This window comes from Pavona decussata, unplaced genomic scaffold, assembly GCF_977016875.1.
Source record: "Pavona decussata unplaced genomic scaffold, jaPavDecu1.1 SCAFFOLD_53, whole genome shotgun sequence".
Taxonomy (NCBI): Eukaryota; Metazoa; Cnidaria; class Anthozoa; order Scleractinia; family Agariciidae; genus Pavona; species Pavona decussata.
Window position 1 is genome coordinate 2014407 of NW_028145475.1, and position 15594 is coordinate 2030000.

Consider the following 15594-nt stretch of genomic DNA (forward strand, 5'->3'; position numbering starts at 1 on the left):
TCGCTTGCGAGAAAGGGCCGTCACTCCCTTGAGGTACCAAGATCTAGCCGCAACTGGATGTAGAATTAACAGCGACAACTTCACTTTTGGTTCCAACAGTAGTTTATTCTCGAAGGACGAACTGACATAAGTTCGTCCAGCAGCAAGGTTGTAACATAATCACTTAGCGCTTACATACAGAGTCGTATATATATATGATTGTACAAGACTCTATTGTTAACAGAATAAGGGGTATAGAATGGTAAAATCCGAGACCCGCCGGGACGCCGAGACCTTCATTTACAATCAGAGACCGAGACTTAACTACTTTTTCTAAATCCGAGCCCGAGACGTCGCGATGCAAAACGTGTTTTTTATGCACTAGTCAATTGAAACCCCCACCCCCCCCCCCCCCCCGGACCCGGGACAGGTAGGGGGATTTGACAAAGGCCCTGATCAAACCATACCAAAACCTCCAGCCCCTGGGGAAAATCTTGAGATAAACTGGGAACAATAGAGCATTTCTGAACAGTGGTAGGTTTGAAAATGTTAAACAGCACATTCAGTGTAAAATTAAGCCGCTTTCGACTTGGTGCATCCACAAGTCCCATGCATTCGAAATGGAACCACTCTATAGGGCAGCCAGGATTATCACAAGCAATCATATTGGGTACAAGAGTAACAGGCCTGCACTGCTCCCTAGCGCGTGTTTAAGCTTTTTTTGTAATTTGGCTCTCACGGGTATATCTTTGACTAACCGCCCTCTCAGTGTACTGAACATATGAGGGGAAGGTCTTTGTAGATTTCTTTGAGCAATGGTTGTTGCTCTATTACATGCCAGGCTTTCATGAGGATTTGTTTTAAGTTTAAGTTCTCAGGACAACCTCTTTCCTGTAGGTGTGATTTAGGATTTTGAATTTACTCTTCAAATGTTTTTAGAAGAGTTTGTTCTGAGAAGTCTCAGTGCTTCGTCTTTTTTGACCCCTGGTGGGTGGCACGAAGAGAAGTGCGTATATTGAAATGTTTCAGTAGGTTTGAAGTGCGTACGCACATCAAGAACTGAATTGCTTCTGAATCTTTCACCTTTATAAATGTTTGTATCCAGAAATGTTTCCGTTTCTGAAATTTCAGCCATAAATTTAATTGTGGGGTGGTGTTTGTTTGCTTGCTCAATGAACTGCATTATCTCCTCTCCTTAAAGTCCAGAGGGAAAATATGTCGTCTATATATCGTTTCCAAATGAGCGGTTTTAAAATCTCCATAATTTTTCAACCTTAGCTATGAGATATTGGCAAAGGTGACCGCCATTTTTGTCCCATGGCTACACCATGGGTTTGTGGGCAGAGTTTTCCATAGAGCTGGAATGAATTTTCTTCTTTCTTTTGAATTGCCTTTAAACCAAATTTTGCGAAGCATTTTGCCAATAATCAGCCAATATGGATGACGCGAAAATGATAACGTGCAGTCGATTGACTTCGCGACGAACTTCGGTACCAGTCAACCACAATCAAATCTCCCTAATTCCCCGAGGTGGGGACACTGTAAAGAAGCAAAACACATCTTATCTACCACTCCCAGGGGACAGATCTCTGATCAAAAGTGCTTATATGCCCCTATTATCCCCCTATCTGTCCCGGGTCCGGGGGGGTAGGGGTTTCAATTGACTAGTGCATTACTAACACTGCCGAAAAGCATAGTACGGCAATTTACGAGCAGAATTTATCCAAGCTTACATGTTTCACAGAAGCTGCAGAAGTGATTGCGATGTTGAGCCGTTTTTCAAGATTATTGTTTGTTGTCAGTTTAGGACGGTTAATTCAGACTTAATTTTCGCTTGGTTTGCGAGACGTCTCCGAGATTGAAATTTTAAAATGCGAGATTCCGAGACCCGTTTTATTTTTTACGAGCTCGAGATTCCGAGACTCCAGTTTGAGACGCCGAGATTTCGAGACCCGCCGAAAATTTGCCGAGACCCATTATTTTTCAAGGACCATTCTATACCCCTAGAATACAAAGCGTGTGAATGTGAAAGGTAATTACAGAGAACGCGGCAGTACATTGAATAACGCGTAGAAGATTAAAAAGCCAAGTTTTAGCACCAAAACCTCATTATTAACTATACTTGTTAATCAAGGAGAACTTGCACTATTCAACTGTCCAAGATTAAAAGTTCTTAAGGCGCGCAACGTAGCAAATGAGTTTTCCGAAGTGTCAGTGAACGGCTCGTGCCGCGTAATTACCGTTATCACAATTCACAAAGAAACCCACTTAGTATTCATAACTAATCGGTTAAGCTATTCATACAGAGAGCGGAGCGGGATCCATAAAGGCTTAAGATAACGGCAAACTAACAAGTTGTTGATTAATTCCTATTGAGTACTCTAGAAAATGCAATTACAGAACGGAGCTCATTTCGAGAGTATTCCTTTCAAACGAAACCAATTTACTTCAAGTAACACTTCTAAACTTCTAAGTTGATTAACCTTATTCAGGTCAACGAAGGTAAATTGAAAAATACTTCTTAGCATAGCTACTGTTGGTTTTCTAATTATTTCCCTTTAGTAACAAGCATTATAGTGTTTCCGAAACATTTGCACAGCTCGGCAAATTATTGAAAAGCTAAAACAGAAACTAAGGTTACCATTTCCCTTTACAAATTGAATGATATAGAACCAACAATAACAAAACCTTAAACCCCAAAATATACTCGGATAAATATAAAATATTCCCTATAAGTTCGAATATGAGTACACTAAATATCGACCAAAGTTTCCCTAACATACGCCTTTCCTTAAACCTCGACGTCCACGTCGAGCAAAATAAGTAACACTCACTAACTTGTTGTCAAACGGCTAACGAAGTGATGATAATTGCCTTGTGTCGTCATGCTAAATACGCGCACAACGGTCCAAAACATAATTTGTTAATCTACAACAAGGAACCCAAAAGTACCCAAATTCAATAATTTACTGATTTTCCCTCCTAACATAAGACAAGGTGGCGAATTGACTTCCAGTGTCACTGGAAAACTTGCTCACTGATGGTGCTGATGTCTAGCCGGTAGCGGATCTCTTCGTATAAAATATTCATAAGCCAAAAGATCTTGATGAGCCTTTTAGTGGCTTACGTAGAAACGCGTCTAGTTTGGTATCATTGCCCTTGCGCATGAAACACATCTCACATCCATAGAGCAAGACAATGAAACCCCAGTGACATACAACACCCCTGCTTCACGCTAGTCTTGACCGTGAACCAATCGCACATGCCTGATCCGCCTTTCACAGCATAATCGTAGATAACGTTCAGAGTTAGTTTAAATTGCTCCTCCTTGTCTACAAGTCATTACGCAACTAAAGTCCTCCCTACATTAAAGATCTTTTGTCCCTGAAACCAGCTACTAATTGTACTCTTCGCTCGTCTACATAATCTGTTCTGTTCGTTCCAAAAGCCAACTGCTCTTCACTTGGGGATCGGGCCTTTGCTCATGCTGCACCTGTTTTATGGAACTCGCTGCCATTAACTATAAGAACAAGTAGTAGCCTCGCCATTGTTAAAAAGCAACTTAAAACATTTTTATTTAGGAAAGCTTTTAGTTTGTTTCAATAGTTTTAATGTTTACTGCCTTTCAATATTTCAATTTTAAATCAGTATAGAACTTTAACTTATGTAAAGCGCTTCTGAATATTGTTTATACTTTAGCGCAAGGTCATCTCGAAGTCGACAAAACGCGCGTAGGAATATTTCAATTTCATATCGACGATCCGCGTCCATTCTTGCGGGTAGATCAGTTAGGCATAACACCACTGCCACAATTGGGCCTGACCAGGTGGTGAAAATGTACACTTAGGGTGCGTTTCTTTGGGAAAATCCGAATCCGGATTTTTGATCCAAGATCACTCGGATTATAGTGCATCAAAGAAACCAAGGAATCCTTACCCAGAGTGGATTCGTCGGATCCTTTGATACACCATGATCCGAGTGATCTTGGATCAAAAATCCGGATGCGGATTTTCCCAAAGAAACGCACCCTTACTTTGCAGTTTGGGGTCCCTGCGGTGCATACTCTTCCCAGGCTCTTTATCGGTTCCGTGCAACAGTTCACACATCAACGCGTACAACGGTGGGAGGTTTGGCGAAATCATGTCAACAAACCGACAATTTACCTGCGAAGAGCTGTCCTCGTTGAATCAGAAGCACAATGCACACATCGCAGTTCGTGGAAAGGTAAAACAAATGCTTTACGGCGCTATAGCCGCAGATATTGTCAAATTATCTGAATATAATATCTTGCCTTCGTATTTGATCCAAGGCTGTGACCGGAGACTTCAATTCGCGGGAGTCATATTTGTGGTGTTTGTATTCCCGCCAAAATTCAAATTTGTCTTATACCTTCAACTTTGCAATCCAAAACTCTTTTTTGCAGTCGGACGTTCTAGTTTTAACAACACGTACAACAATTCCATTGCTCAAATTTACATCTCTGTATACTGATTCAACATTTATGCTTGAGTGGCTTCGTCTAAGATGCATAAGCCCGAATTTAAAGCTTGCATTAGTTACGCTTGGATGCTTATAATTAATGAATGTGGAACACTGAAAAACATTTTCGTGTTTATTTAGATTTATAAGCTTACATATCAAAAGACGACCATTTATCTGGGAGAACGCATGAAATTCTGTGGAGTTGATGTATTGGTTTCCACGGTAGTTTTTGGTCGAATTCTTCTCTAAAAAGAATTTCGTAATGTTTAATTGTTATCATGTGTTATGTTTTATGAAAAGAGGGACAAAGTGTCTCTATTATTGGTCCAATACAAAGAGCTACAAAGCCTGTGTTTCTTTAGTCATAGTGTTTATGACAAAGATGACTTTGGAAATGAATGTGATGGAATATTTTAAGCCTGGTGAATAAATGAGAATGATGTATCATTCAGTAAAGTGACACAGGCATACTCGGAAAAAAAAATCCGACTGCTCCTATCAGGAGTCGAACACATTCATTTCCATTGCGCATATGCCACACATGACATTCCAATCCTAGGCAGTATGCAGGATGTTTGTCCCATGAACCTAGTTTAATGGCCTTAGCTCCCACGAGTCTCCTGTAGCTCAATGGTAGAACATCCGAACTAGTAATCGGAAGGTCTTAGGTTCGACTCCTGATAGGAGCAATTGGATTTTTTTCCGAGTATGCCTGTGTCATTTACTGAAAAAATGCATCATTCTGGATTTTTGGGCAAGAACTTCCTATGAAACTTTGGAGGCGGCGTTGTAGCCTGTGACGTGAAGGACCAAGTTGTTCAAAATACGATTAGCGGTCATGAGCGCTAATCCAGAGTAACAACCATGACAACGTAACAGGTTTTAAGTAACTGTGAATCCAAGATAAGTGGTAATTGGGCGGCGAACAACTTCCAACTACAGCTGAACTAGACTGCTACAAAACTTTATAATGTGATGATAAGGATTAATACAAAGAAGTGAAGCCTGAAGACACTGTATGATTGGGTGAGTTCAAATTATGCAAGCAAGCAAAGACTCAGGTCTCCACAGAAAGCGACTACTAGCAGTGTGAAGTAAGGCAGAAGCTCTTACAGTAAGTGGTAGCAGGCCTTTGAAGATAGTGGCAGATGCATTTCTTTCTTTAAGGGGTTGGGGAGTTAGAGAGGAAGGGAACATCATGAAAAAAGGGGATTGAAAATGAAAAAAAATGGAAACAAAAATTTGGCCCACCAGGGATCCGTTTCTCGAAGGTCCCGAGAACTTACCGGGCCCGAAAAGTGTCTTTGGCGATCAATGTTTCTTACTGAGAAGTCAATTTTTATTTGCTTTGAATGCTAAATTTTAAAATCTTTACAATTCTATGAAAACATTGGCCAAGTACCACGTCTGTAATCCGCGCAAAAGCATTTAAAATTATACTTATGGGGTTCGGTAAGTTATCGGGAATTTCGAGAAACGGGCCCCAGACCCCTTTTTGTCCGGTGAAAAGCAAGGCCAAACCCACCTCCCCCTCCACTCCCCTCCCCTCCTCTCCCCTCGCAAAGCCCCAGATCCACCATTGATGGTGATGTAAATGCATTAATGACTTGTTTTCCTTTTAGGTGTATGATGTCAGCAGATTTCTTGCCCATCACCCGGGTGGTAAGGATGTCTTACTCATGGCTGCGGGAAAGGATGTCACAATTGTGTTTGAATCGTATCATGCTTTCAGTAGCATAGCTCCCAAGTAAGTTTGGTGGAACAGAGAGGCAGGTAAACTAGGAGAAGAGGGGGTAGGAACTTGCCTAGTTCCTAGGCCTCTCGCTGTCTTTCATCTCGGTCAATCCGTTTCGGATCACGCGGTCCGGCCGTACGTCTCGGATATCTCACCGAAAAGAATTGACCATTAGAGCCTGGCAGAAAGCCGTACAGGGACTAGGCAAGGTGGGAATCAGGATACCATGGCACGCCGAGTGGGGTCGAATTCGAACCCACAAGAGACGAATAAAATGTCCCCTCCCTAGAGGGGTGAACACTGTTCGAATGAAGCCGCAAACGCTTTTATATTGATAAGAGAAGCAGAGACCGATACAACGTAGAATAACGTATTAAAGACAGTGTACTATATTTCGGCTGGCCAAACCAGCCTTGTTCAGGTACAATGGGAATTTGCATTGGGACATGTGCTTATATTACAAGTATTTGCGCAAAAACGGAACTACGTAAAATTTTCCATTCTCTGTCTCAACTTGAACGTCTTTTCCACCTGTTCTGTTACTGGATACGTTCAGCAACATTAGAGAAGTTGAACGAATTGTAATAATCGCAAAGTAGCACAGGTAACGCGAACTTATATTTTCAAGCGACGTTCGTTGGCGTTGCCTTCGTGGTTTCTTAAAGTCCTTGTTTATAAGAAGAGAAGAGAGGAAGCTTCTTCTGGTGGGTAGAATACAGGCTGTTTGGAATGACCTGCAAAGTAGCTCGATTTTATAGTGTGTAGCCAGACATATGTTTGAAATAATACCATTGGCAGTGTTGGATTAAACTGACGGATATTAATTTTATTCTTCTCTGTTTCAACAGAACATTAAAAAAGTATTATGTTGGCGACCTAGTTTCCACTAAATTTCCTACCTTTCCAGAACTTGGGTGAGCTGAATTTTTATTAATTTTATTATGTAGAATACTAGTACCGTCGCCTCCAACTTTGTTTTGTAATGTTTAAAACACGAGCAGCAGTGTTTTATCGGGATTTAAAACCACGAGGCGCAGCCGAGTGCTTTTAGACCCGATAAAACACGTGCTGCAAGTTTTTTTTTAACGGCTTCAAAAACATTCCTGGAAAAGCCTGAGTCAAGAAAGTTCATAACAATGATGCTTTTGTGAACGTTGGAAATTAGCATACGAGAAAAACATTAAACACCGCATGCGAATGAGGGCGAGGTTTTATCGGATATAAAAAAACTGCACGTGACATTTTATCGACCATTTGATAGGTCAATGGGCTTATAAATTATTAATGAGTTTTTGAAGTCACTGTTGCTCACCAAGAGAGGTGCTCACTCATTTAATTGTTTATTGATTGTAATATTTTCATGCCGATACAAACTCGCACCGATTTCACTTGATCTGTGCCGGTTCCGCTAGAACATGGTGTAATGATGTGCATTGCCGTGGGAAATGTCAGTTGAAACTATCTGTTACATTTTCTTAAAGCAAATATTTTGACGGTTCATTTTCGTCGTTTCAGGGCCTTCTACGAGACAACACGAAACAGGGTACAAAAATATTTCAAGGACACGAAGCAAGTGAGTTGGGATTCTTAATAGTGTACTAAAAAAGTGCATTTATGAAATAACCTTAAATGAGTGCCACTCTGATTGGCCAAGAGTCATATTTTTGTAACTGGTAGGAAACACGTGAACCTCTTCAATTTTAAGGACGCTAAACCCAAATATAGCGGCATTTTTATCAGTTTATGACCATACGGGAAAAGCAGATCTTAGCGAGGGCTATTTCAATCCAAAAAGAGAATTAATTGAGGGTGATTACTCATTTTTCACAGATAATGAAGCAACAATTATTCTAAGAAGTTGTAAAATAAATAACAATATATGGCATTCGGCTCCAAACTAAAGCTTGATTATCTTAAAAAATGTCTGGTTACCCCTAATTTGCTTATTGGTTTCCGACAACCCTTACTAAGATCTGCGTTTCCTGCATAGTCATAAATCGCATAACGTATCTTTGTTTTAGTAGTCACCGTCCTTAAAAAACGTGAGTTTCTCAGACCATACCCCTACTATACATGCACAGAACGAATGCAAAGGGATCTGTTGCTGTCCTTAACTATTGTATGTCGTCAGTATTGGATATGCATGTGACCAGCCTGTATTCTCTACCTCTCAGGATCCCAAGAACTCACCATGGATGTGGTTAAGACACTTGTCTATACCAGGAATGGTGGTAGTCCTGTGGCTTGCACAGGTCAGTCGAGATAAGTTTACATATTTTGTTGGTTGGTCTGTGTCTTTTTAAAGCACCAAATTTTTACTTTTTCCTTTCTTTGTAAGGTTCTCTTTGTTATGATGTAACTTCGATCGCAAGCTTTTTCCCATTTTCAAATATTTCAAAACGATATCCGACTTAAAATTGTTTTTCTTAACTTGACCTTTATCTCCACAGATGTTCTGGCTTTCACACAACTTTTTTCTTAGTTGTGTTGCAGCAGCTTTTATGGGATGGTTCAGTGCATTATCAGCCATGGTTAATGTTCACGATGCAAGGTTGGTGTGTCTCTTGTCAGTATTCAGTTTTACAGTCAATCTACATCACGCGTGACCATGAAATTTACATGTCAGCTTTAAAACATCGCCAGCAAGAGATCAGAGTTGCCGTAGAAATTGACGGTATAAAGCTATGCATTTCTTCTTTACGTTACAGCATTAAGTATTTCAAAAATAACTATTATTTCCCAAGTATTTTGATTTTTCTTTTTTCAGCTATTGCGTGTTTTTCGGAAAGATTACCAGTGAAATCTTAAAGTTTCATTTTCGGAAACCACTGATCATCCGCGACTCAGACTGACCGTAAAGTTTAGTTTTTACTTTAATGTACATGCATTGTGTATTCCCACTGGAAATGCCTCTGTGTGTGCCGAGAATCGTATACATACTTGAATGAGAGTGATTTATTATTCAGTTAGTGATACAGGCATACTCGGAAAAAAGGAAATCCGAGTTTTCCCAATAGGAGTCGAACCTAAGACCTTCCGATTACTAGTTCCAATGCTCTACCACTGAGCTACAGGAGACTCATGGGAGCAAACACCATTAATAGCTGAAGACCAAAAGCTCCCATGTTTTTGTTAAAGGCCCGTTTACACAAGCGAATTTGATCTGATTTTTGCCGCACTTGTTTTAATGCACCTTTTGCCGCGTTCCGAGTTACAGTTTATCGCAGCGATATCACGCTGAACTCACAGCTGGTTTACACGTACGATTTCAAGTCGCAGCCTTGCGCGAGAAATATTGCAGTGAAGTGCGCCAAGAGTTGCATCAAAAAGCGTATGTGTAAATGGGCCTTAATCAAAGAAATTCTATGTTTGCGGTCAAAGAAATGTGAAGGTCGAATCAATAAAGAGAGAAAACAGTGTACAGTGAGATTTCCTTTATAACTCGTTGTAATGACGGATGTTCGGGCTAACGAGGTTCAAGATAAGAAAAAGACCCCACAACGTTTTTTCCGGACCGCAAAACGTGGCGGAGATTCTCGAGAATTCATCGGCACACTGGGACAACGACTGGTTAGCGATTTTCAGGCTGAAAATGCAGTCTAGTCATTTTGATTGTCAATGTCTGACATGGCATATGACGGCGATTTCGATCGCTCATCGTGGCGATAAAAATTCAAATCGCTGGTGAAAATAACAGTCGCAGTAGGCACACCTGGCCGTTTTCGCCACTCGCTGCGATGAGCTTATAAAACCTAGTGTGTCACTGGCTTAAGATCAGGTTGGACCGTAAAAACAGATTTTCCCAGGCACCTTTTCTCGCTACAGTGTAAAGACGGACATAAAGTCGTTTTCCACCACAATGACATCTACAGAGCTAGAGAGAACGAAAGCGAGTCAACAAACGTTTATGGTTTGAATGCTTTTTAGGCAACAGGTGTTTACTAAGTAGCTTGCAACCGTAACTGCTATGCACGGGAAGACTCGAGACAGTCTGTACTTTAAAATAGTCGAAAAATTAAAAATTAATCAGCAACAACTCGAACATACAGTCCAATGTCAAGTCCATTTGAGGAGCTGACAGACACCAAGAATCCAGTGAGTCCTGCCCCAAAATTTTCGCTGGCCTCTTGAGAAAATGGTTGCATCACTGGTTGTGTTGCAACAAGCAGTGGTGCAGTCAGTTGTGCATAGCTGACCAGTGATGCAATGGACGGTAATGCCAAAAAGAAGAGATGCACCAAGCTATGCATTCAGTTGTGCATGGGTGGCCAGTGATGCAATTAACGGTAATGCCAAAAGAGAAGAGATGGACCAAGCTTTGCAATCAGTTGTGCATGGGTGGCCGGTGATGCAACTTCAGTGACGCAATGGACGGTAATACCAGAGAAGAGATGCACAAAGCTATACAATTAGTTGTGCATCGGCGGCCAGTATTATTACTCTAATGCAACTAGTGATGCAATGGACGGTAATACCAAACGAGAAGAGATGCACCAAGCTATGCAGTTAGTTGTGCATGGGTGGCCAGTGATGCAACTGGTGATGCAATGGACAGTAATGCACACAGAGAAGAGATCCACCAAGCTATGCAGTTAGTTGTGCAAGGGCGGCCAGTGATGCAACTTGTGATGCAATGGATGGTAATGCCAAAAGAGAAGAGATGGACCAAGCTATCCAGTCAGTTGTGCAGGGGCGGCCAGCGATAAAATGGACAGCAATTGATGCAAAACGAAAAGAGATGTACCAAGTTATCCACACCCCGACGGTTGTGAAAACCGTAATAAAAGTGGTGATACAACAAACTCTGGTTGCATCAATGGTTGTTTTACGGCAAGAAGAGGTATAATCACTGATACACATGCAGCTAGTAGCGTAATGCCAATGATACAACAGGATTTGCACGCAGCTATGCAGTCACCAGTAATATAACGAGTGACAAAAAACACATTTCCATCTCTGGTTGTGTCATAGCAAACAGTGTCTTCTGCAATCAGTGAGCCAGGGGTGCGATTGACTTTATGCCCTGTGTTGCAACAAGAGATGGGAAATTGCTTATACAACGGGTGACACAACTAGTGATACAAAAAAATTTGGCGCAAACGAAAATTCTTCCAGTCACTCTAATCCGGTTCCCCCTTAAAACGGCGAGGTTTTATGGCTTGTCTGCGGCCGGGTTTTCATGTACGGTTCCAATCTCATTAGCGGTCACAGTTTCCGCGTTGACTGTAGGGGTAATTTGAGTCTTCGACCTGCTAGGTTAAGTGATCATTCAGAGAAGTTCTCATAGTTGGAACGTTCGCCAGATCCTTACAACAAAACTATCGTTGGAAAAGAAGTCTAAATGGTACAATGTGACTAATTCAGACTCAGTTATTGCCGACCATCATGCTAACTATGAGCTGTCTGAGCTACAGATGTACTGGACTTGGACGCCATTAAGGCGTTAAGTTATAGCAAAAGTACCGCCGTTCAAGTCATTGATTCTAGTTCGGCTGTCTTTGAATGACCTGTAAATTAAAGTCATCTCGATCGGACTCAAGATTTAGACTTAAAATGACAAAATGTAAAGAGCGGTGTGTTTCCAACAATCTGAGTTACACTTTTCGTTTGTTTTTTCCAGTCATTTTGCTGTGACAAGGAATCCCGTTATGTGGAGAGTGGTTGGTCATCTTCATGACTTTTTAATGGGAGCCTCCTACTACGTCTGGGTGTATCAGGTGGAGTTTTAAAAGTCATTTTAGTTCCTGTGTAAATTTTCCATGGTTGACCGAGGTTACTTGCTTTTTAAATGAAACGAAAATCCAAAAATTTAGGGCAAAAGATCACAAGGTTCCCCTTATTTCCTCAGTGGGGGCAATCTCATATCTAGAGTCTTCAGTCTCGATCTTTGGCCAGCGATTGGTCGCCAGGTGAGACTCTGCGGAAATTGAAAAAAATAAAATTTCTTTATTGGCCGTCCCGTAACGGTTTGCATTGTTTTACATCAGAAATCCTGCTGTTAAAAAATTCCAGTTCCGCAGAGTCTCTCCTGGCGACAAACCGCTGGTCAAAGAGCCAGAGACTCTGGTCTCCGAATAGTAGTGGCAGGGAGGTGCAAAGACCTTTTTCGGGTTTGAAATTAAGGTTTTTGTCCTTTTGGGGTAAGGCGTAATTTTTTAAGTAGAAGTTTAGATTTTTGACAGGGAAGTCTTTTAGGGTTTGTAAAATGAGGATCCTTGGGAAGTCCATTTTTGTTGAATTAGCTACAATCATGGACAAAAGTGTTGAGACAATTTACCAAAACTAATGCTTTCGAACTAAAAATGGTATTTTGTATTTGAAAGAAAATACCTTTTTCATCTGTAGTCACCCTACTCCCCCCAAACAATGTTGCAAAACGCTTCCTGGATGTTTGTTTGTTTCTAACATTGAAAAAGGGGGAAGGAGAAGCTACCTTTCACAAGGGGAGAGAGGAGAATTTACACCTAGGGTAAAAAGGTTGGTAATTTTCATGTGTCTCAACAACTTTTGTCCATGATTGTAGGTAAATCATTACATTTGTGATATTTGTCCCGTAGTTATAAAGCAGTATAAAGCCTTCTTTTTGTAATGGAACAAGCGACAACATGTTTACTCATGTGATCATCTCCTTGAACAAAAATGCATCGTTCTCTACATTAAAAGAATGACAGAAGTCTACCTAAAGCTTATGAGAGATGCTCAATGAATGAAAACTCCAGCGATCGCATGAATGATGTCGTACTATCTTGATTTTTTTAATTCATTTTTAAGCGTAGGACAAGAGACACTTTTGGCTACGTTCTCAGACGCTAAACTCTTTCGTGCTCTCTGGGATTTTTGGCCTTATGTGCAAATAATACCCCTGCACGAGGACCCCTTCCGGCCCCACCCCAATATCCTCCGGTTGGTCAAGGTACCTTCTCTTTCCTTTTAATAGATAGTTTCAGTTATAACCAAAGGTTAAATTATTTCAATAGGAAGAAGTGCTCGAATTACTTAGTTAGTTGTGAAAGTATTGTTTAATGATAGTCTTTTCATTTGCATTATATATCACACACTTAATACCTCAACAGCACATCTTTGGTCATCACCCTTATACCAACATGGATGGTTTTGATCCGGACATTAGTACAGCGCAACATGTAAGTGATGTAAAGTCCACTCTGCAAACTTCGATGTGGATGTTTTGCACCACTGTGTAGATATGTTTTTTGTCTTTCTAATATTTTCTTATTGCACAAAATATTCTACTCTAAGGAGTAAAAAAGACCAACTATGCTTTGAGACAGCTATAACAGTTAGTGATATCCTTTGATCCTGGAGGCGAATACTTAAATTATTTGTTTTTCCCATAACGATGTTGTTCGGACAGTGGGTCAAAGATCGAATCCCCAGTTAACGATCACGATATAGTCAAGAATTGGTATAGAACAAAAACATAATAGAGTTAGTTTTTCATTATATTTATCTATGTCACAAGGGACTCGTACAGCAACAAGACAAAAATAATTGACTCACTGACGGACTGATCAACCGACCGGCTGACAGATAGACAGACTGACTGACTGACTAATGTACTAACTGACTTATTGCCTGGCTGACTGACTGACTGACTGACTGACTGACTGACTGAAGGACAGACTGACAGACTGACTGACTAATGTACTAACTGACTAACTGACTTACTGACTGACTTACTGACTTATTGACTGACTGACCTGGCTTACTGATTCACTGACTTACTGGCTGACTGTATGACTCACTTACTGAATGACTAAATGACTTACAGTTGACTCACAAACTGTTTCACTGACTGACTGACTGACTGACTGACTGACTGACTCACTCACTCACTCACTCACTCACTTACTGAGTGATTGACTGACTTAATGACTTACTGACTTGACTTACTTTCTGTCTTACTGATTTACGTACTGAGTTACCAACTTGCAGACTTACTACCTGACTGACGTACTGACTGACGTGCTAACTGATTACCTTTCTCAATGACTTACTAACTAACCGACTGACTGACAGACTAAATGACTGACTGACCTAATGTCTGACTTAGTGACTGAGCGACTGACTGACTTGCCTGCTAACTTATTGACCGTCTAACTATGGCTGATAGTTGTGGAATACATGTCCATTGAAGTATTAAGCTTCATTACAAGCTGATTTAGACCTTTTAGGCGTGCAACTTTTCACCATTTCCTCGTGACCAGTAGACATTCACTGATCTGTTATCTCGGTGGTGGATATCTCAAATGGGCTATCTTCAGAAGGAGCAAGTAACTAAAGGCACAAACAAATTACACTAATTAGAAAGAAAAATTATACCTTGACCCATTTAATTTGTAAATATATATACAAGCAAGCGTAAACGCCTACTCCTTCATCTAAATTTCAGTTAATAGATTAGTGGATCAGACACTAGATTGAGTAGCTGAGTGACTGAGAGAAGATTTATAGTCGAATTATTTTCCTAAAAATCTTGCATATGCAGTACTGCCTTGTTATTCTTTGGGTTTTTAGATCTTCGAGGCCTCTGGAAATTTCATTGCTTTGATTTCCTTTCAGAAGCCAGATATGAGACGTATTAAGTGGAGTCAAAACTGGCTGCCTCGGTACTTTTATCAGCATATCTACATGCCCTTGATATACTGCTTGGTAGGTTTGACCAGTATATATATCTTGGATTACAGGTTATATCAGCCAGTTAGGGTTTCAATAAATGACAGACCATCGCAGTTTATGAAATCCAGCTTTTAATAAATGCTGATATTACTTTTGCTTTTTCGATACCGATATTGATATAATGGCGTCATCTTCATTTTTTATAATTTACCGTACCGAAAAAGATAGCATATGTACATCTACCCATAATTCTTAGCGTACAAAAACCCTAAAAACGCACAGAAAAGTTCTAAAAACTTCGAACTTAGCATACACAATGTTGTTAGTACAGGGACGAATTTCACAAAAAAAAATATGGCTTTCTATGTTCCTATTGGCTGTGTTAAGTTCGCAAGGCTGCCAGGCTACGATCCGGATGGGATTTTTGACCATTTGCTACCCCTACACAAGACTTAATAATTTTAAGTGTACTTAATATGGACTACTTGGCATGTATACATCCCGTTGACCTCTGAGATACAGATGCAGTGTTCTACCAACTGAACTATCAAGCCAACTGGGAGCTGGTCATATCGTGAGTTTGTGATACACCCGAAGAAGTCGAAGAAGTGAAGAGATGGAAGTTAAATATATAGCTCTTTTGCATCGATATAGTTAAGTTAAATCTACCAAAAGGCAAATTAACTAAAGATCAATTGCAAGCCCACATTATCTTTGGTAATTTGTAATTTGATCTTAAAATTTCTCCTATGTTTACGCTT

At 40.5% G+C, this 15594-nt stretch overlaps 1 protein-coding gene across 1 annotated transcript in view; it reads left to right on the forward strand.

Moving 5' to 3' along the window:
* The first annotated feature begins 3829 nt into the window (after positions 1-3829).
* The window catches only part of LOC146480422 (uncharacterized), a 16929-nt gene continuing 5164 nt past the window's right edge, over positions 3830-15594 (forward strand). The window contains exons 1-9 of the mRNA XM_085109595.1: positions 3830-4203; positions 6084-6208; positions 7045-7110; positions 7712-7769; positions 8371-8448; positions 8647-8747; positions 11817-11913; positions 13270-13338; positions 14777-14866. Of these exons, the coding sequence (XP_084965721.1) occupies positions 3949-4203; positions 6084-6208; positions 7045-7110; positions 7712-7769; positions 8371-8448; positions 8647-8747; positions 11817-11913; positions 13270-13338; positions 14777-14866 (939 nt within the window). The 5' untranslated portion in view covers positions 3830-3948. The remainder of the gene's footprint in view (positions 4204-6083; positions 6209-7044; positions 7111-7711; positions 7770-8370; positions 8449-8646; positions 8748-11816; positions 11914-13269; positions 13339-14776; positions 14867-15594) is intronic.